Source organism: Zalophus californianus, chromosome 15 (assembly GCF_009762305.2).
Source record: "Zalophus californianus isolate mZalCal1 chromosome 15, mZalCal1.pri.v2, whole genome shotgun sequence".
Taxonomy (NCBI): domain Eukaryota; kingdom Metazoa; phylum Chordata; class Mammalia; order Carnivora; family Otariidae; genus Zalophus; species Zalophus californianus.
This window is the reverse complement of record NC_045609.1, coordinates 8,428,435-8,449,515: the sequence shown is the minus strand read 5'-3', so window position 1 is coordinate 8,449,515 and position 21,081 is coordinate 8,428,435. Positions and strand designations below refer to the sequence as shown.

The window sequence follows — 21,081 nt, the reverse complement described above, 5'->3', positions numbered from 1 at the left end:
CATTGTAAGCTGAGACCATCTGTAGGTGTATTAAAAGAAAGTATAGAATCTTTCAGGGGAAGAGATTCCTAAAAGAATAAGAAACACTGCTCTAAAATCTCATTACGCATCTCGATCATCAGTTGCTTTTCCCCTGATCGATATCTGTCCAAATAAGATGCTACAGATATATTCACACCAGAAGGGATGGGAAAGTTAACAAAACTCTCCAAGGCCCACCTCTGTCAGTCATCACACAAAGGTTTTATACATCGCCTCCCTCATCTGTTCTTCAGAACAAGGTGGGCACAATATTATTTTCGTGTCCGTTTTACAGAGGAAAAAACAGAAATTGTTCCCTTAATATCATTATACAGAGAAACTGTCAACTTCAACTTCTCTTTTACCCATTTGGCCTGGGAGGTACAAAGAGGCATAGAAACATCTTCCCTACTCATAAGGGCCTTAGTCTCAAAGCACTTTTCTGCCCAGGCTGTTCAGTGCCCTCCGCAGCCCCCCAGCTGGGCGCCGCTTTTCTCTTGCGTGGGAAAGTCTAAGTGGGGGTCAGCAATCATTGGCTGTCCTTCGAGAGGGACGTCTCTGTCCATTGCAGCATCTGACTGCACAGATTTACCCAAGACTTAATGCCTGTTTGGCCCAGAAAATCCAAGCTTTCCCTGGTCTTCTCTGGCCCTGTAGCTTGAGCTAATTAATATTAGTACTACAAATAATAAAGAGTTGGCATGTGCTGGGTACATACCAAACCCTTTATATTAGGACCTCATGTTGTCCTACGACAACCCTATGGAGTTGATATTCTTACTGCCTTTCGACGGATGGAGGACCTGAGACTCTGAGTGGTCCTACCTCTGGCAGAGGGGCAACCTGACCTTGGTTCCAAGCCCAACTCTTAGCCCCTAGGCCAGCGGGTCTCAAGACGTAGGCCACACAGGTCAACTTCATTGGGGGCTCATTTTAAGTGGGCAGATTCCGAGGTCATAATCCAAACCCAGTTGAGCTAGAATCTCTGGATCCGAGGCTGGGAGCCTAAGTTTTAATCAGATTTCTCTGATGATTTCTTCGCACATCAAAATTTGAGAACCATTGTAACATGCTATGATTGAGGGAAATTTCCCAAATGCAGATTTACACTTACCAGGCAAGGGCACTCCATACCTACTAGAACCTAAACTTGGGCATTAGTGCACAGATAATTGTAAACAGATCGCTCTTGTAATTCAGGCAAAAGTCACCAACTGTTCCCATCCTCACTATAGGGCTTACATAGAGTAAAACCAATCCGCTGCACTGTTGTACTTCATATCTGTCACCACAGGATGCGAGCTCTCTGATAAGGGAATGAGGGCTTGGAAAAGTCCAAGAATCTGAAAGCGCCATGGCCAGAGGCAGGAATCAGGAGAGCCAGAACCATTCACTAAATGGGCATCCGTGAAATGTTCCTTCCCTGTGAGCACCCAGCTTAAGTGCCTACGCACCTTTGCCCAGTCTCAGATCAATGCCTCCTCCCCCTGATTCCACAAAGATGCCCGGTGACCTGAAGGGCTGGACAGGTGTCAGAGTCTTGTGGATGAGCTTCATATGAATCTCGGGGAGATAAAACCAGCAATATATTTGGCTGCCTCTTGAACCCCCTTCCCTCCCTTAACAGTAGGGAACCAGATTCTCAAACCCATGAATTTTCCTATGACGGGCTTCTGCAAACCTCCCCCCCCAAAAGATGACATGGGTTTCTAGGGACATTGATTCACACCTTTGCTGTGAACAGATGAGTGGGAGCGTTATTCATTTATTTTTTGGGAGCCAAATGAGTCTTTGTTGTCCGTGCGCAGCCAGGCTGAGCTTGAGTATCTTCAGGAGGATTTCTAACATGGAACAGCCCGGAGAAGCAGTCCCGGTCGCAGTGAGGGAAGAAGGCTGCCTGCGCCAACATACACGGTTCCACCAGAAGCCATGGCTGCAGCTATGCTTACTCAAAAAGATATGCAGAAGAGAGGAGGAGGGAATGACCCAGCCCTAGATGTGGCTGTTACATATCAGAGTCTGAAAACCGGATGTACAAGTCATGGTCATTCCCGGGAGACCCAACTCAATTCCGGTGCTGCTTGAAGAGCCACCTGCTGTCAGCCAGGACCGGGAGAGCGGTGAACCATACCGAGGAATAGGCATGGCTCTGGCGGGCGGAACTTTGGGTCTAGTCGGGAAGACGGACATTACACTGGTAGCTAGCGTGCCGTGTGAGGATCACAAAAGGGGAAATATGGATATGGGGGACCAGTAGGCCCCCCTGAGGAGGTGGTGCTTACGAGAAACTTAGAGTTAACCGGGAAAACAGGGCGGGGAGCTGATTGGGGGGGGGGGGTTAAGGCTGGGGAAGAAGTGGGATGTACGTGGCCTGGGTTCCCCGCAGAGGCCGGGATGAAGCAGGGTACCCCTACGTGGAACTGGAAAAAGAACCCCAGAGCATCAAATCACACATAGACTTTAGAAGTTTGACTATGACTTGACTGTGATTTTTCCAAAGCGGAGTTCGTAACGTTTTCTCCGTGAAACGTCGGTCTTGAAATCAGACAGCTGTTACACGCCATGAGAGCTCCGCCGAGTGCTGAGTGAGAAAGTTGCTATCTGTCGGATTCATGTGCCATTCACGAGTGCTTCGTCTGGCGGGTTGAATTCGTCATCCCGTTTTCAGAAATGTATCCGGGAAAATGAACATCCAAGGACTGCCACCTCTCGGATTTGTTCCTGATGGCTACAGCTCTTCTAGAATGTTCTTGTAATAACTCCATGCCCCCTTTGAAGTCTGAAGGGAATATGAATGATTATAGTTTGCCAGTTGCTTTTGTAACTTATGCTATCTTTCAGGAAAACTGATGAGGACACAGGCTTTTATGTAGTGTAGTTAATGACAGTTTTTCAGAGGCTGAAGCTCAGATGTCACTTTGAGAAAAATCGGTGGCACTCTAGACCCACCAAATCCAAAGATGGTGTTTTCGTATTCTTTCTTAGGTCATGTCTCTTTCTTACACTCCACATTTGGTTTTGGAGCTTATTCCTCTGTCCTATCATTGGACCGATCATCTCCTCCCCTCCTTAGATTGCTCTGCAGAGGCTACAACCTAAAACCCCTTAAGAAATGGCCTAAAATCATCCAACATCAGATCTTCCTCTACAAAATGGCATCACCTGTCCACACAAAAGTATATGAAGCTGGTGAATTCTATGCTTCAAATTAAGAACTAGCCCCTGTTCTTAAAAAAAAAAAAAAAAAAAAAAGTTTGTGATTTCAGATGGATGTCCCCAGGTAGCCTTCTCCCGTGTGAATACATCAACCACTGAGTTTCACACAAATAAAAGTAGTATTTAAGTGCCATTGGTATGGCTCTTGTCACTTCTCTCTCCTGTATTTCTAAGATTTTTTTATTCATTTATTTAAAAGAGGGAGAGAGCACAAGCAGGGGAAGGAGCAGAGGGAGAGGGAGAAGCAGACTTTCCATCCAGCAGGAAGCCCAACGTGGGGCTCGATCCCAGGACCCTGGGATCACAACCTGAGCTGAAGGCAGATGCTCAACCGACTGAGCCGCCCAGACGCCCCTCTCTCCTGTATTTCTAATCCTACCCAATCAAAAGAGTCGACCGTCCTTGATAAAATAATTCTTCTAAACATATTCTAGTGAACTTGATAAATGCCTGGGACTGGGTGCCCCACAATCTGTGATGGCAAAGAGTTCTAGAAGCCTCAGGCATCTTCAGAATCAGCTTGGACTTTACTATTAAAATTTGACTTTGGGATGCCTGGCTGGCTCAGGCAAAGAGTGTGTGACTCCTGATCTCGGGGTGGTGGGTTCGAGCCCCACAATGGGTGTAGAGATTAAATAAATAAGTATTTTTTTTAAAATTTTGACTTTAAAAGAATTAAGTTAATAATGTACCGCTCTGTCAGAACCACTATGAAATACTACAAAACACACCTACTAGGATGGCGATCATAAAAAAAAAAAAATAAGTGTTGGCAAAGATGTGGAGAAATTGGAACCCTTGTACATTGCTGGCAGGAATGCAAAGTGGTTCAGCTTCTACGGAAAACAGTTTGGCGGTCCCTCAAAAAGTTAAAGATAGAATTACTATATGACCCTGCCATTCTACTCCTGTGTATATATCCCCAAACAGCGAAAACAGATACTCAAAAAGTACATCTACACACATGTTCACAGAAGCACTCGTCACAATAGCCCAAAGGGGGGACATATTCCAAACATCCATCACTGGATGAATGGACGAACAAATTGTGACATACCCATTCAGTGGAATATTAGTCAGACTTTAAAAAGGAACAAAGTACTGATACATGGTACAACGTGATGAACCTTCACAGTGTTAAGGTAAAAGAAACCAGACACAAAAGTTCACACATTGCATGATTTCAATTATATGAAATCTCCAGAATAGATAAATTTATAAAGACAATGCAAGTCAGCGGTTGCCAGAAGCCAGAGGGAAAGAAATGGGGGGGAATAGCTTAGCGGGTGAGGAGTTTCACTTCGGAGTGACGGCAACGTTTCAGAACCAGTCAGATATTACCGTCGCACGATATTACATATGTACTGAGTGTCACTGAATTGTTCACTTTAAAATGGTTAGTTTTACGTCACATGAATTTTACCTCAACAGATAGTTTTTTTAAAAACAGGAAACAAATATAGTGTATTGCCTTGCAAAAAAAACTTCAATAAGTACAACATTTTATTGCTGCAAGGAACCTGCGAAATCAGTAATTCATATACCTCATTTCCGGAAGTGAGAAAACCTTGCCTGAACTCAGGAATAGAGCAAATGTCTTCTAGTTCTTTTGTTTTGTTTGTCTTGTCCATCAGCCTTTTAGTGAGCGAAAACCCTGTGAAACTTATTTTTTGACCAGTCTGTCCATGCACTTCTGTCTTGGAATAACTGCATGGAAGATTTTTAAACTTGAATAAATGTGGCTGTGTAGGTAATCCTCCCTGGTGGAGGGGAACAATTATCTCCATGGTTTTAGAGCGTCTTTTGGTTTAGATAATGCCCAAGGTATTTACTTCAAGCAAATTCGGTACGGCGGTCTACAACACTCATCCTACCCACCCTTCCCCAGGGTCCTTCCCTGTTTCTCTGTTTTCTCTCCCTCATTCTCCACACTGCCCCAGCTGCACGCTGAATTCTGGCTAGTTTCCTTTCTAAGTAATGTTCTCTCCCCTGGATTTTTGTCATCTTTTCCATTTCTCTAGCTTCTCTCTGATCAATCGTATACAGGAACATGGATTTTATTAAATTCTTTTAATTATAAAAATATTATAAGATTAAAAGCATAAGTATAAAACTTTAATATAAGATATATTGCTTTAATTAAAAAAAAACACAACCCTTTCTTTTGGAGAAATTTGTTCTTGGAAACTAATACCTAGTATGACTTAATCAACTGACAACTATCTTCTTAATTCCGTAAATCTGTTTGAAGGCATTTGAACACCAGATTACAGGGAACAGAATAACAGCTATTCACATTCTCATGAATGGTTCTTCTTAATGTAATTATGGGATTTCAGATGTACAGCAACGTTTCCAAAAAAAAAAAAAAGGCAAATGGATAAAACATTAGCTTTTTGGCACTTGCCTTGCTATGGACTGAATGTTTGTACCTCCCTCCCCCGCCCCCACATCCGTATGTTGAAATCGAATACCCAGTGTGATGGTGTGAGGGGGTGGCTGAGTCAGGAGGGCGGAGCCCCGATGATGGGACTTTAGTGTCCTTATAAGAAGACACTGGAGGGAGATGAGCTCTGAACCCAAACGTGCTGGCATTCCCTCAGACTTCGGGTCTCCAGAACGGAGAGAAATAAATGTCTGTTGTTTAAACCACCCAGTCTGTGGTATTTTTGTCAAAACAATCCAAAAGAAGACGTGCCTTTTGATAACTAAAAAAAGAGTCTTCTCGGACATCAGTATGATGACTCACATCCACTAATGTTTTTGTCAACTGTCCCCAAGGAAAAGACATTCTTGCCTCATGAAGAGCCAAGACGCTAGAAAAGGAAACACATTTCTTAAAGGAACAGAGGAGAGTTTTTTGGCTTATCTGTTGTCTTCGTGACAAATAACACACTAAACTCCAAGAACAAGGAGCTGAACGTTTTCCTCTTTTCCTTGATCAGTACCCAACACGTGACATTTCTCAAGCATCCTCTTCACATAAAACATTCTCTCGCTACATAATTCTATAAGACGTGCCAGGTGACAAACATCTGCTTTCCACGTGTTGGGGTCACTGTGCCTGGTTCCCCCCCCCAAAAAAAACCTCAGTCTCAGTCTAAGCAGCTGTAAATAACACAGTCTCCGGCATGACCTGTGTGTCTGCAGCGTGGGATGAATTGGGGGGACATATGGAACCAGCCCCAGGATATGGCCTTCACTGACACTGCATCTTGAATATAATGCCAATTGTTCTGCAAACAAAACACTTCTCAGAAGAATCCAAGAGCACCTTCAGGAGCTGAGAATAACCCACAGAAACCTGCCTTGCTCTTCCATAATTGACAAGGTCCCTGGAGAAGAGAGCAATTTTGCACGACAACAAAGAAAGTCATTTCCAATTCCGTCCGCGAGAGAAAAAAGAAAACAACGTCAGTAACTATTTATTAGGTACTTTATGAGTTTGCTGGATTGCCATAATAAAATACCACAGATTGAGTGGTTCAAACGACGTGGAAATTTATTTTCTCACGGTTCTGGAGGCTGGAGGTCTGGGATCAAGGTGTGGACAGGTCTGGTTTCTTTGGAAGCATCTTTCCTTGTAGAGAGGGCTGCTTTTTCCCTGTGTCCTCTCCGGGTCTTCTCTCTGCGTCTGCATCTTCTCCACTTAAGGACCCCAGTCAGGTTGGATTAGCGCCCTCTAGTGGCCTCATTTTCCCTTAACTGCCCCTTTATTTTTTATTTTATTTATTTTTATTTTTATTTTTAAAGATTTTATTTATTTATCTGACAGAGAGAGACACAGCGAGAGAGGGAACACAAGCAGGGGGAGTGGGAGAGGGAGAAGCAGACTTCCCGCGGAGCGGGGAGCCCGATGCGGGGTTCGATCCCAGGACCCTGGGACCATGACCCGAGCTGAAGGCAAGACGCTTAACGACTGAGCCACCCAGGCGCCCCTTAATTGCCCCTTTAAACGTTTTACCTCTGAATACAGTCACATTCTGTCTCCACAAACCTCCCCTTCCTTCTATTTAATCACTGTCTTTTGACCCAGGTAAATGCTTTTATTATCTAGATACCAGTCACAAATCCCAATCCAAGCCTCGGTAAAACCATAATGCTGTATTTATGTCACCTTATTCAGCTTAAAGGTATTTTTCTTCCAGTTCCCTGTGCCTTGATTTATAGGGAGGTGCTTTTAATTGCAAGCACACTTTCCAAATTATTTTCTTATTCTCTCAGGCTGAGAATGATCAGTTATTTCCTACACTTCATTTCTTCTCCCCGTCACCCGTATTAACTTTCACGGGAACAAGCTGTACACTTTCATCTGAGTCTTTTTTCATTCTTCTCTCAAGCGTCTCTGCTTTTAGTCCTCTCAGTCAAGTTAATGAATCGTCTGCTAATCCCAAGCCCTCTGGTACCCTTCCCTGAGTAGAAGCTCGCTATTCTGGTATCCTCCACTAGGATCCGCTGCAGACGTATTTCTGAGCTTGACATTGGACGCAAGACGGCTCTACCGTCTACAGCCACGTTTCTTCTCACACGGGGAAACTGCTCATTTTCGACCACAGGGAAGCGTGGCAGAAACAGACGGCCTGTCTGGGAGACCCCCTGGTACTCAGCATCTCTTGTTTGGAATGACCTTTAATAGGAACGAGGAAAAAGAAAAATACAGCGAAGCATGGGAAGCTCTGAAAACACGCGCGGAGACCTCTACGAACACCGGACATGTTGTTGTTTGCAGCATTATTTATGGTGCGGTTGTAGTATCTGGGTGCATTCATAGCTATTGATGTAACCCAACTGTGACTTCTCCGGAGACAGAGCACCCCGAAAAGGAAACTTCAAAATGGGCAAGAACAATAAATATCAAACTTTCTGATCTAAAATGTATAAATACAAAATATCAGTCACTTCAGGAAACGTCTTAAGAAAATCCGCAACCGCACGTCCACGGGTAGGTGTCTGGGGTCGACGGTGCTAATCTTCGGAACACATCACCTTAGATCCAGCATGGTTATTTTTATGTCTTTTACCAACACATGTTTGCATATCTAGGTGAGAAAAAAATTGGTTTTACATCGTAATGTTTACCCTGGTTCTCTGCAGAAAGGGAATATGAATTTCTTAGCTTAAAAACGTTCCTAATTTTGAAAAGGTTTCTGATCAGAACAAAGAGAATCGTATTTATTCATTTCCAACCGAAACACACGTATAGAGGTTGCCAAGTAATTGTCATTTTACGTAGATTCTAACTTCAAAACAATGTTTCCCTGACGTTACCACCAGAGAACCACCAGGCAAGCAGTTAGAAAGAAAAAAGGTAGTCAAATAGTGTTTCTCTGGGGCTACACTAGCTAATCAAGAAGTATGCTTACAGTTTTCAGTGTACTGTTATGAAAAAATTAACCTGGCCACATCGGACAGAAGGAATTCACGAGACACTAAATATCATTTTCTTTCATTGTCTGCTTACTTGGAGTCTGAGGAAAACTGCATCTCCTTAAGTATCACACAGAAACATTTAGAAATGGAAAGGTAACTTTATGCACAATCAGCTGGGCTATAGAAACACTGGTATTCTCTTGTAAATAAAATGATCGTGCAAAGAAATCAGAAGTAACTACAAAGCTTGATCAATTTTCAGGATAAGAAAGCCCCAAACTAAGCACTTCAGTGTTTTTTCCCATATTACACTGTTAACTGTTTCTCTCCTTCAAGGAGAAAGGAAAAAAGGAAGAGGTGAAAAATAAGTATCTGTAAAAAAAAAAAACATAGCCAGCGCAGTCTACTCACACTGAACAGCCTGGGGTCCTTGGTGTGTGGATGGAAACCCTTCTTTTTACAAGCAGAAACCTCGAGCATGCCAGCGTTGGTGAGCCTGAAAATGCCCGTGCTGTTTCAGGGTCGAAACAAAGGGAATATAAGTTAAAGACCATTTGGCTTTCCGGAGTGAGCAGGTGGGGGGCGGGGAGGGGGAGAGAGGGAATCTTAAGCAGACTCCACGCTCAGCGAGGAGCTCGACGCAGGGTTCGATCTCATGACCCTGAGCTGAAATCAAGAGTCCGACGCTTAACTGACTGAGCCACCCAGGCGCTCTCCATAGTGATCTTTTAAACCAATTTTGCAACCACTGGCCCAGAGCAGAGAAACTCCCGAGGGGCCAAGGCGAACTCCACGCACCTGCGGGGCTGCAATGGGGAAGAGGGGCAGCTGAACTGTCCTGTGAGACTAGAATGGAAAATGGAGGCCCCGTGGGAGGAAATCACAGATGGAAGATATTTCTACTTTCTCTAATAACACAGACACTGTTTAAAGAAACAGCAAATATTTGTCAAGTGCTAACTGTGGGGCCAGACACTACGCTAAGCCCTTTCTACACATCAGCTTCTTCACATCGATCCCGACGGGTGGTGTCAGAGATAAAGAGACTGAGGCCCATGGTGGTCAGGCATCCGGCTAGCCACACACCATTTGAGGCTGGAGGCAGGATTCCACTCAAAGTCTGACTCTTCTGCTCATAATCACTGTCTCACAGTCATTGTCTCCCAAACCTAGAAAGGCTTTGGAGGTCATTAAGCTAAGGCTAGAAATTTTCTTACAACAGGAGAATCACGATCTCAAAAGGCAAACTGATACAACATCCAGTTTATCCACTTGGAGATCATGCTCACTAAGTAAAGAGAACCAGTAATTCTACTACGAAAGGACCTTAAAAACCAAAAGACTGCTGAGCTATAGGGAAAGGGGAGCTGGCTGGCACCAATCTCCGCTTCCCAAGGGCACCGGGTGCCTGCCTATCCAAGAGCCACCACCTGCCACGTGGACGCACTTGAACCCAGCAGCCCCGGACAACGCCTCACTCGGACCCCGCCCACAGGTACACTTACTCTTTATGCTTTGGTGAACAAACAATGGCAATAGCCTCTGGCAGCATGAGCTGATAGGAACAGTGAGTGTGAAGATCAACACTGGACAAGAATGCAGTTTGGGTCGGGTGTGTCTATGGACAGAAAAGAGGACAATCTTATTGGAGGAGTTGTCTTAGCCGAGGCCACAGCGCATTTGCAGAGAAATCTCTTGTAATTGGCTTTTTCTTTTTTACCGTCATTAATCAAATCAGGATTTTAAAAAAATGTGTCGCTGACATAATCCTTCCCCTCATGCACCTTGGGAATAACCACGACTTTGAGAAGAGGCTCTTGGAAGTGTTCATGTACTTTCTGCTTATTAGAACAAACAGAACTGTTCTCATCACAACGCAGCTAGGGGATGCTTCTATTAGCATCTCAGTTTCACACACAGGATCCCGAGGTTCCTTTAAGTAACTTGCCCGTGGTCACACAGCTGGTCAGGAACACAGCTGTGATTGGAAACACAGAGATACTTTATACAAAACCATGGACACGAAAGGAATGCTTTCAATGAATTTACCACATTGTGCTGTGTGTCCTTTCGTGGATCATCATTCCCTACAAATGGGAGGACAGAATTCTCCGGGTTGTTGGAGGCGTTTGGGACTCATCTTCCACAGTGAGTAAATACCCATATGATGAGAAGGAATGGGAGATTATGAATCGAAAGATGTATCTTCCAGGTTTTTGGCTATATACAAGCTTGTGTTTACGAGAGACAGATCAGAGGTTCACACTTGAATATGAAAAATACATGCACCCAGCATGATTTTAAAATTCATAGTCAACCCCAGTTACCCTTGAAAAAGGAATGTGACCACTTTAAGCATGAAACCAAGGTCCCCAGCATGCACTGTCTGGGTCCTGGGCCCATTGCTCACTGGCTGTATGACACTAAGATTAACCCCCTCAGGCCCATTTCATCAGCTATAAAATAAGGAGAGTAATCATTTTCTTCATGGGGTTGCTACATTAGAATTAAATGAGACAATCCATGTAAAATTCTTAGAAAAGTGCCTCGCACAGAAAGGAATCAAAATCATTCCCTGTGTTATTGCTGTTGTTATTTTAATATCATCATTGTTTTTTGTTTTTTTCGTTTTTTTTTTTTTGAAGGGAGCAGGGGGAGAAGGAAGAGAGAATCTCAAGCAGACTCCCCGCTGAGCATACAGCCCCATGTGGGGCTCGATCTCATGACTCTGAGATCGTGACCTGAGCCGAAACCAAGAGTTGGACGCTTAACCGACTGAGCCACCCAGGTGCCCCAATATCGTCATTATTAACTAAAGGGCATGGCTTCATGCCCTTACACTTAACTATGGTCTGCTAAAGAAATGCAAGATATTACAACTCATTTCCACTTTATCTAACAGATTTAACAGAATGAAAGTAAAAGTTGTTGATATCTATTTACAGAAGTTACGTATTCTGTGAGGAAAAAGTAACTCTTGGTCTTGGTCTCAAAGATGTAGGTCAACTGAGGACTGGAAATTATCCTACCTTTTAAAACCCAAAGCTTTAGTGAGAGTATGAGTAGGAGGGTCTGACTGCCTGTTCATCTGATTCAATGCAAACCTTCTGTTACTGCATAGAACCGTCTATGCCTCGGTGAGAAAGTACGGATTGCTCAGTGGGACTCCAGCGTTGTGGAGGCAGCAAGCAGACTGTCAAAGAGACAAATCACTCTGCCTGTCCATTTATTTGCAGACTGAATGCACATTTCTGCCAGGAGGAATCACTGCCACTCAGATAATAATAGCTCTTCCATGGGAGAATGGCGCTCCCACCTCACCCCCTCGATAGAAATAAAAATGACCATGACCATGGCCAGAACCATGATGATGATGATGGCTGCAGATTCCATTCGCTTAGGCACTGAGCGAATCAGCTCCCACGCATTACCTCATTCAACTCCTACAACAACATCAGAAAAGTGCTATTACCATGTCCACTTCACAGATGAGAAGACTGAGCTAAGCACAAGAGGAAATAATGCCGATGTGCAGGGAGCCAGTTAAGCTAAGTCCACATGCGAACCTAGCCCTATTTGATTCTGATTCAGCCCTTCTTTCCTAAGACTAGCTTACATCTGAAAAAAGCTAGCTCTGGAATGTGTTGCTACTATTATTCGATAAAAAAAAATCACAAAATGTCATTTGCAACCATTAAAATTTAGAAATACAATGTTTTAGGGTTTGCATTGAACCAAAATGATTTGCCATGGTGAAATAAACAAAAAGCAAAATCCTGGAATTCAAAAATTTTGCCAAATTCATCATCTAAATGACTTAACTTCCCTATTGCATATATTATATACACAGGTCATAAAGGGAAAACCTGTTTTTAATTTGGGAAATGTTTTATAAGATAAACTAACATGGACTCTCCGGTGTAAGTATAATATAATGGACTGTCATTCTTTCTCAGTTTGTGTTATAATTTCTTTGCTACAATTTATTTTGCTTTAAAATACATTCCTGTTACAGAAAATCACATTAAACTAAAGAGCGCTTTTAAAATTCAGCAATTTCTAAGCACCCACTAAGGCACATTACTTACTGTTAAGTAAAACAAATAGACATATGGAAAGTTTTGCCAACTCTTCATCATAAATCATTTCTTGCGTTTGAGAGGTGGTTTATATTTTTCAAAGGGCTTTCACTCTTGATGTCTTGTTTACGGCTCACACAAATCCAGTGAGGGAGAGAGGAGGGCACTCATTAGCCCCAGCTGCTCAGTGCGGCACCTGGAAGCAAGGAAGTGACGAAGAACACATAGGAACCTAGGCGGAGGGGGTGCCTGGGTGGCTCAGTCGGTTCAGCGTCTGCCCTCGGCTCAGGTCATGATCTCAGGGTCCTGGGATGGAGCCCCATGTCGGGCTCCCTGCTCAGCGGGGAGCCTGCTTCTCCCTCTCCCTCTGCCCCTCTTCCTGCTCATGCTCTCTCCCTCTCTCGCAAATAAATAAATAAAATCTTTAAAAAAAAGGAACTTTGGTAGAGCTGGGACTAAAGTCTCTTCTACCTCTGAAATTATGTAACACCAAAGCTCTTGCCGATTTTGTGTGCGGGGAGGGACGGGGCCATCTAAGTGTGTGTCCTGCCCCTCCTTACTGCATCCTTATAAAGCAAGTAAAATGAAAAATGGCCACTAGTCTCTCTTCAAGGGCTCTTGAATTCTTCCACATTCTCTCTCAAAATCTTGGGCATCATCCCATGATAGTGGGATGACTTGTCCCTACCCCAGGTCCACATGTATCTAAGCCTGAATGGAAAAATGTCCCCCAGACAGATTAAACCATGGACAGGAAAAGTAGAGCATCATCACCAAAACCAATGGCTACCATTTTTTGAGTTCCTAGAAAAATGTGTCACGAAATTCACTGGCATTATCTCATTTACTATGGACCACTGCAGGAAGTCAATTATTATGACATCTGTGCTATGGATGATAAAGCTGATGCCCAGGTTGTTTACATGATTTACCAACATTCCTGTAAGGAAGTTTTAGCAGAACTGAGATTTAAACTCATGTCTTTTAATTCATGCCAAGCCTTTTCTCGCACCTACGATGGCCCAGTGGATGTTGGAACCCAAAATTTTTGGCCCCACCATCGCTGTTTGTACAGTGATAAATTCCTCCTTGGCCTGTAGGGGAGATGCGGAAGAATGTATTGTTCCTGTTTGATATATAAAAACATCTGTTTCAAAGAAACATTTTCAGAAATTTTCTTAAAACAATCTACTTTTGACCCATGGCAAAGAGAAAGAGAACATTAATAATGGTCTCATCGAATTAGTTAAAAATCTGACTAGGTCTCCATTAGACTATGTAAAATCATCAAAGCAAGTCACCCAATTTCCAAATGTTTCTCTCTCTTTTAACATTGGATGGTAAGAAAAAAAAGCCTAATATAACTCTGTCCAAATCCAGATCTGACAGATTTAGACATGGCCTAACATTGAAGAGAATGCTTTAATATGATGACACTTATTCCACCTGAAAAAAATCAAGAAGAAACGGTTTAAAGGAAGCTAAATTTCCTCAAGGAGGAAAACAGCACCCCATGGAAAATACACTGAAAGCCAAAGGTCACACGTACGTGGATCCATCCCAGTGTGAGGAGGCCATGTTGGTCCTGAACGCTGAATAATTCTTCCACATTCTCCACATCACAGTAGTCCGGCCCTGCAGACTGCTTTGGCACAATTACATGGGTGATAGTAAACTCATTATGTGTCTAAAAAACAATCAGCAAAAAGAATAACAAGCATCTGGGAGAAAAAAACCCACAGCCTGAGCTGGAAGTACAATGTTTTGCTGTAAGACTAGAGAGTGCCCCACCACCCGCATCCTCAAAATCAAAGCCTCACACTTAAAAGTAGATAATTTGCCAAAAAGCTGAGGAGTACCTCTCTGGACCTCAAAACCTCTTTTCACAACAGAAAATGTATAACAAATGGGAGTTCGCATCCCGGGCTGGTCCATGATCGTTCAGTTAATAAATAATGTCTTGTTATACTACATTTACAGGGGAAAAAAATCCGAACAAAATAGCAGCAGGCTTATTTGGAGGGGGAGATACTAGTTCAATGGTTTTGTGGCTTTACTGAGGGACATTTCTAAGGTTTGTGGAGGTTGATGGTCTCGCTTTTATTTTATTAATCATACTTCATTTCACATCCAGACCTAAATTTCCTCCTGCCACCGGGGGAACTCACTGAGATTTTTCCATAACTGAGGTGATGTTTTGGGTTTGCATTTAGAAAACGAAAAAGGAAAAACACATTACTCCCTTCAGGTCAAGGGAAGAGTTGAAGGAAGGGAGCTGAGAAGAAGTGATAGGATGCTCAGGGAAGAGATGCTGGTGCTGGGAGGGACTGTCCGCCCTCCACAAACACCCCCTTCTCTCTGGTCTGAGGGCTTTCCTGCCCCACTGAGAATTAGTCATCTGGCTGGTTCTTCAGAGGCATCATGTGAGAAAAGACTATGGCTGTTGGAGGCTACAGAATGCCAACACCAAGCGCAGTGCCTGGCACATCTAGGTACTCAGTACATGTCCGTCGGGTGAAGGAACAAATGAAGGAATGAGTGAAGAATGAATGAATGACTCCATCAATCAATCAAACTAGGTACCACATATGGTCTTGAGGAAGCATCCAGAGCACATTGCCCCTGAAGGACAAACAAGGTGGCTGAGGGGAGCACAGGGTGGGTCACACTCCTGTGTCGGTCACCTGTGCTTCCTCTCTCCTGGAGGACACATGAAGATGCAGAACGGGAATACGGTGGGGACAATGTGTGCTGAATAGAACGTATTTGATTAAGCAACGGTTCCCAAGCTAAATGTTTAGGGTGGAAAATGCGCCTGGACCCAAGTGACACTATAAAGGGCACCTTCCAGAAGACATTATTTATCCTTCTTGCAACTAGCAAATTAAATGCATCTTCTCTCTGTGGTCCTCCTTCTATTTTGACATTGTGTTTCATCACATATTTCTGGTAAAATCTTCCATACGTAAATAGGACCTGTGCCGTAAGATTTCAGCTTGCTCAAACTACTGTCTGCAACTAAAACAACAACAACAACAACAACAACAACGGAACCCTAGTTTTATTCCATATGGATCTGCAAAATGGTGGTGAGATGACACTTGCCTCGGATCAGAACAGGGAGTTAATTAGATAAATATATGGGAAACTAACAATTGCAATAGAAATCTGATTTAGAAAACTAGATGGCTTTGGAAATCTGGAGACCTATAATCCATCATTTTTCCTTTTTTTAAATTTTATTTATTTATTTGACAGAGAGAAAGAGAGAGAGAGAGAGAGCAGGTGGGGATGGGCAGAGGGAGAGAGAGACTCTCAAGAAGACTCCGCACTCAGCACGGAGCCGGACTCGGGGCTCGATCTTACGACCCGGAGATCATAAACTGAGCTGAAACCAAGAGTTGGATGCTCAACCGACTGAGCCCCCCGGGCACCCCTAATCTGTCATTTTTCTAAACAAAGTTTTAGCATGTGGTTTGATTTATTCTTTACAACAAGCTTTTACGGTATCCCTAAAATTTTACAACCCATTTCCTGGAAGGACCATTCCACGAATAATGACAGTGGTTTTGTGTTCATTAATCTAGGTAAAGATAACCTCATAATTTTTGCAACTCTTAGGATGCGTTTATTCTGTTCTGCTTATGACGATAAAGTCACGATGACTGAATGTATCGTGGGCAGAAAGATATGAAACAAAGGGCATACCAGTTTTCCACAGAGTATTCCACAGGTTTCTATTCCTCTGAGTGTGTTAGATTCTGCCAGAAGCAGAAATCTGTGGCAAAGGTCTCTTGATAAAACTACACACCGCAGTCCTTCGACCACTAAATCTAAGAAACAGGAAAGGCAGAACAAGCTAAAGAAACAAATCTTACACCCCATCCGTCAGAGCTGTTTTTGGCAAGCAACTGCAGGGCCATCGAAACATAAACGATGAAATTTTCAGGTGCTCCACTTTCTGTATTTTTTTTTAAACTCTTTGACAGTAAGCATCAACGAGAAGGAAGGTAAAATTCCTCTTTGCCTATAAATTGTTTCATGAACAAGGGGGGGGGGGAGGCACCAGCACTTTAACACCTTTACACCTTAGATCAACTGTTTACACGTATGTGTGAGGGTTTTGTTTTTGTTTTGTTTTGCGGCACAAAGCAAGTACACTGCTAAGTGCTGAGGCTGCAGAGCATGTATCTCACAGACCCGTAGGATAGATGCTCTTCACTACGTCTTCCACATGTTACTTTATGTCTTTATGGAAGTTGGTAATGGTTAAATAAGAGTACTGTTTTCAGGAATAATTCGCAATGGGGTAATTTATAAAGCGGTTGCCTACCACAACTCTTTTTAAAATAAATGGAAACAAGACGCCATCCGACAGGGTCTGCCTTTGGATTTGGGAACTTGTCAGCGGGGATGCAGCCGCCCCCGCGCAGCCCTAACTGTGGGCAGCAGAAGCACATAATCCACCTGGAGGTTGACTACCTGTGTGCGCAAGACCCTCCTGGGGCAGGAAAAGGTGAAACACTGACGTTTTAAGCCGAGGTCTGTGCCAACCATTTTCTCGGCATCTTCTTTCCAGTGTTTAAGTGTCCACCTTTAAGATTCAGGTGTTTCTTGGTGAAAATACAGGAAAGAAAAAAAAAAAATGCTCGGAATTCTCTTTTCAAATCTCTGGCCCCATGACCACATAGGGCCCGTTTATCAGAGGGTTGCTGCTCTACGGGGGCGGGGCGGGGGGGCGGTTAAATCGTGCTGCCTGAACGTTAGGTTACCGCCGCGGGAAAGCCGCATGGCACTGAAATTCACAGCACACCCTGCCGCCGCGCCACCACCGCGGATAATGGGAAGAGGAGCCCCGTCCCAGCCATCGCGGAAGGGAGGCTCGGTCAGAAGCAAGGCCGGGCCTGGCCCGGAGGCCGCCCATCACTTACTGTGCACGGCGGCGCTCAGAGCGGCCGCGGGCTTGGAAGCCCGGTTTACGGGAGGAGAGTGCTTGGCATCAGGGGCCGCCTCGCTCTTAGGAGGCTGGTCTGCGAACACATTCAGCAGGGCACTGTTCCGCGGCGCGGACAAGCAGGACAAAGCGCTCCCGTCAATCTGCTCCGCCAGCGCCGGCGTTTCCTGGCTTCGCATCTGACCCCGGGCTAATTCCTGCTTCTTGAGCTGGTCTTCGAAAAATAGGAACTGCTCCGACTCCAGCTGCTGCTGGCGCATCCGAGCCACCCGCTTCCTTTCGGCCTCGATCAGGCTCTGATGCTCCAGTTGTTTGAGAATTTCCGCCTTGTATTTGTTCTGGAAAAGGCGCCAGCCAACTGGGATTAGACACTTAACTTCCCGGCTCGCCAAGGACAGAGACACAGACGCTGCGGTGCGCACGCAGGGACACGCAGGTGACAGCGAGGGAAATAAGCAACCATCACGGCAAGAGCCCCTTAGTCTGATCAAGGCGGCAGCTCCATGTCCACTCATTATGTTACCGGGGGCAGGCCGTGACAGTCACGTCCCCTCCATGCCCCTGCGCGTTAGAAGCATATTAGCAAATCAAGGTCACCCGGTTGGCGGCGTGGCCTGCCTCACCGATAACCGGAGCGAAATATCTCGGGAACGGTTCTCTCACCCTAGACCTCACTGGCCAATACAGTAGCCGCCAGCCCTGTGGGCTACTTAAGTTTAAATTGATTCAAGTCGAACGACATTAGACATTGAGGTCCGCAGTCCTGCCAGCCACCTTTTAAGTATCACGTGGCTGGCAGCTTCCCCCACGGAACATTTCTACCATGGGAGGAAGTTCTGTTGGCCGGTGTTGCCCTAGAACCTCTTGCCTTGGACTCTAGAGCTCAGACTGCTGGAACTTTACGGAGAAGGGGGAAGCCCTAGGAAACGGTTCTCAAAATGGGGTCCGATCATCTCCATCACGACGAGCCAGGAATTTTGTTAAAATGAAGATTCCCAGGCTCCCCAGTCTTAAAAAAAAAAAAAAATCCAGGCATTATTAGGTCAGAGAATGTAAATCTTTAATAAGCTCCTCAAATGGTTTTGATTAAAAGTCACTTTGGGAGGGGCGGGGTGGGGGACACAGCTTATGGCAGCAGTTTGGGGGTGCGCACGAATCCCCCAGGGTCTCGTCAGAAGGGCTGATTCCAACTCAGCAGGAGTGGGGGGGTGGCCTGAGAGTCTGCATTTCGAACAAGTTCCCGATGATGCCCATGCTGCCTATAGCAAGGGCTTACTGATGGGCATGTCCATCTCTCCTAGGCATAAAGGCTGCCACTCTATCTCCACACGGATTTCTCGGTGACATATACTTCGGGACACTGTTGCCCTCTGGGACCTAATTGGTGTCATCAAAGGCAGACCAGGCTGTCCCTCCCTGGGAGACCCTGAGGTGACGACCACACTGCTGATGGGAAGGAAGACTGGCCCGGGCCTTTCTCTCCTTTGCGGTTGCTTTGTCTGAACCTCCAAGAGCCTTCTCATCTAACATAGTTCAAGTCAAATCCAAATCATCCATAGCCGCACTTGAGGGGACGTTCGGATTTCAACATTCCCTCTGTCCCTTGGTCAAAACGCCGCACTCAACCCTGACTTCCAGCTACGCCCACAGGAAGCCCGGAGGTTCCCGGGGCCACATTCAGCATTCATGAGACTGAACTCAAGCGAGAGCCAGCACAGGTGACAATTTCAAAGCACATAAACACGCAGTCCAACAAAAAAAGCAAAGCGATTTTTATAACATTGCTAAAGACATTAAGAGTTTGAGTTTTGAACTTGAGGTCCTAGAGATCAATTTTTTCTCTTAATGCCACTCAATCTCTTAGACATCATTATCATTGTCACTCTTTATGTAATAATGATGCAGAAGCCACCATCCATTGGTGATACGATTACATTTCACTCATATGGTTAGCTATTATTCCCTCTCAATGTAATATTGACTGTAAGATGGAAGAATCGAATTCACATTTCCAAGGCCTGTGTAATAAGATAAATCAGAAACTATGTACTGTTCTCCCTATGTCCCATTGCCTCTGTTCATCACCAAAGAGCAGTCATCTGCCTCAAGGTTACAGTGGCAAGAGTTGGTCAAAAAGCTCCATTTAAATCACTGTGGGAAGTTTATTTTCTAATGCATCACATGATTAGATGTTGCGGGGTAATAAAAATACCACATCTTTGGTGCAAGTGCTTAACCTGTATATCAACATGAATTTTTTATTGGTTTTACATCACTGTGTCTTTAATTTTTAATTTAAGTGCACAAGCCATTCGAAAAACTCACATGAACATGAAATTAAAAAAATATTTGCACAGAAAACAGTCATGAAATAAATGTACCAATTGAACTTACTTTGCTTTGCAAATATTCTTGGTATTCTATGTTATATTTCTTTAAAAGGTCCTTTTTCAATTCATCAGTCCTTGGGAATGCAATCTCCTTCAGTTTCTTTTAAAAATATATATATACATATTGATTAGTGGGAGTCTCAGTATAGTCTTTCAGCTGAGAAAGAAAAACAGCTTGTATGTGTATTAGAAAATCAAGACACAAGTAACCAAAGATGATGGTGGACATATAAACCTCTCCTTGCTATGGCTCCAAAACACAAATTTTCAATAGGGAAGGGAAAGCATTATCCCTCTCGTAAGAACTCAGTCGACTCGGGTAGGTAAGCATTCCGTCTAGGTAGGTACCCCGTTTTCAAGCAGTGGGTTTGTAACTGCACATTCCACTGTGTGCAAATGCTATGAAATCATAGTTCAAAGCGATGCTGGAGAAAACAGTAGGTAGGGATTGCTAGGCTTGACTGCAAAAAAGAGGCTGAGGCACTTTGTATACAAATAGATTCCTAGGCCTCCTCCCAGTTTCCCCGAGTCAACATGTTTAGAGAAGGGGTTGGGGAATCTGGATCTCAAACAATTTCTCTGTGATTCTTCTTAATGGACAGAAAATCTGGGAAATCTGATTAAGTCCAAGTACCACCTTCCTTTTCAGAGATGAGGGAACAAAGGCCCTTCTTCTAATAGAGATTAGAAGTACTACTACCCCCACTACTAGTGGCCCCATTATGACTAGAATCCAAATCTGACTCTGGCCAGGCTCTTCCACTAAAATTTCTTTTCTCTTAATCTTCTGCCATCCAACCAACCATCCATCCATCCATCCATCCATCCATCCATCCATCCATCCATCCAACCATCCATCCATCCATCCATCCAACCAACCAACCATCCATCCATCCATCCATCCATCCATCCAACCAACCATCCATCCATCCATCCATCCATCCATCCATCCATCCATCCATCCAACCAACCAACCATCCATCCATCCATCCAACCAACCAAACATCCATCCATCCATCCAACCAACCATCAATCCATCCATCCATCCATC

At 44.3% G+C, this 21,081-nt stretch overlaps 1 protein-coding gene across 10 annotated transcripts in view; it reads right to left on the bottom strand.

The window, feature by feature from the left end:
- Nucleotides 1-7,058: 7,058 nt before the first annotated feature.
- Nucleotides 7,059-21,081, bottom strand: part of STAMBPL1 (STAM binding protein like 1) — a 46,694-nt gene continuing 32,671 nt past the window's right edge. For 4 of the 10 annotated variants that reach the window (XM_027596669.2, XM_027596666.2, XM_027596665.2 and 1 more), the window contains exons 5-11: nucleotides 20,035-20,130; nucleotides 17,618-17,978; nucleotides 16,395-16,519; nucleotides 14,236-14,373; nucleotides 10,113-10,225; nucleotides 9,019-9,118; nucleotides 7,059-8,276 (exon numbers count right to left, since the gene is read on the bottom strand). In XM_027596669.2, coding sequence (XP_027452470.1) covers nucleotides 8,220-8,276; nucleotides 9,019-9,118; nucleotides 10,113-10,225; nucleotides 14,236-14,373; nucleotides 16,395-16,519; nucleotides 17,618-17,978; nucleotides 20,035-20,130 — 990 coding nt within the window. In that variant the 3' untranslated portion in view covers nucleotides 7,059-8,219. The other 6 variants (XR_003520395.1, XM_027596670.2, XM_027596671.2 and 3 more) reach the window with 6 other exon arrangements.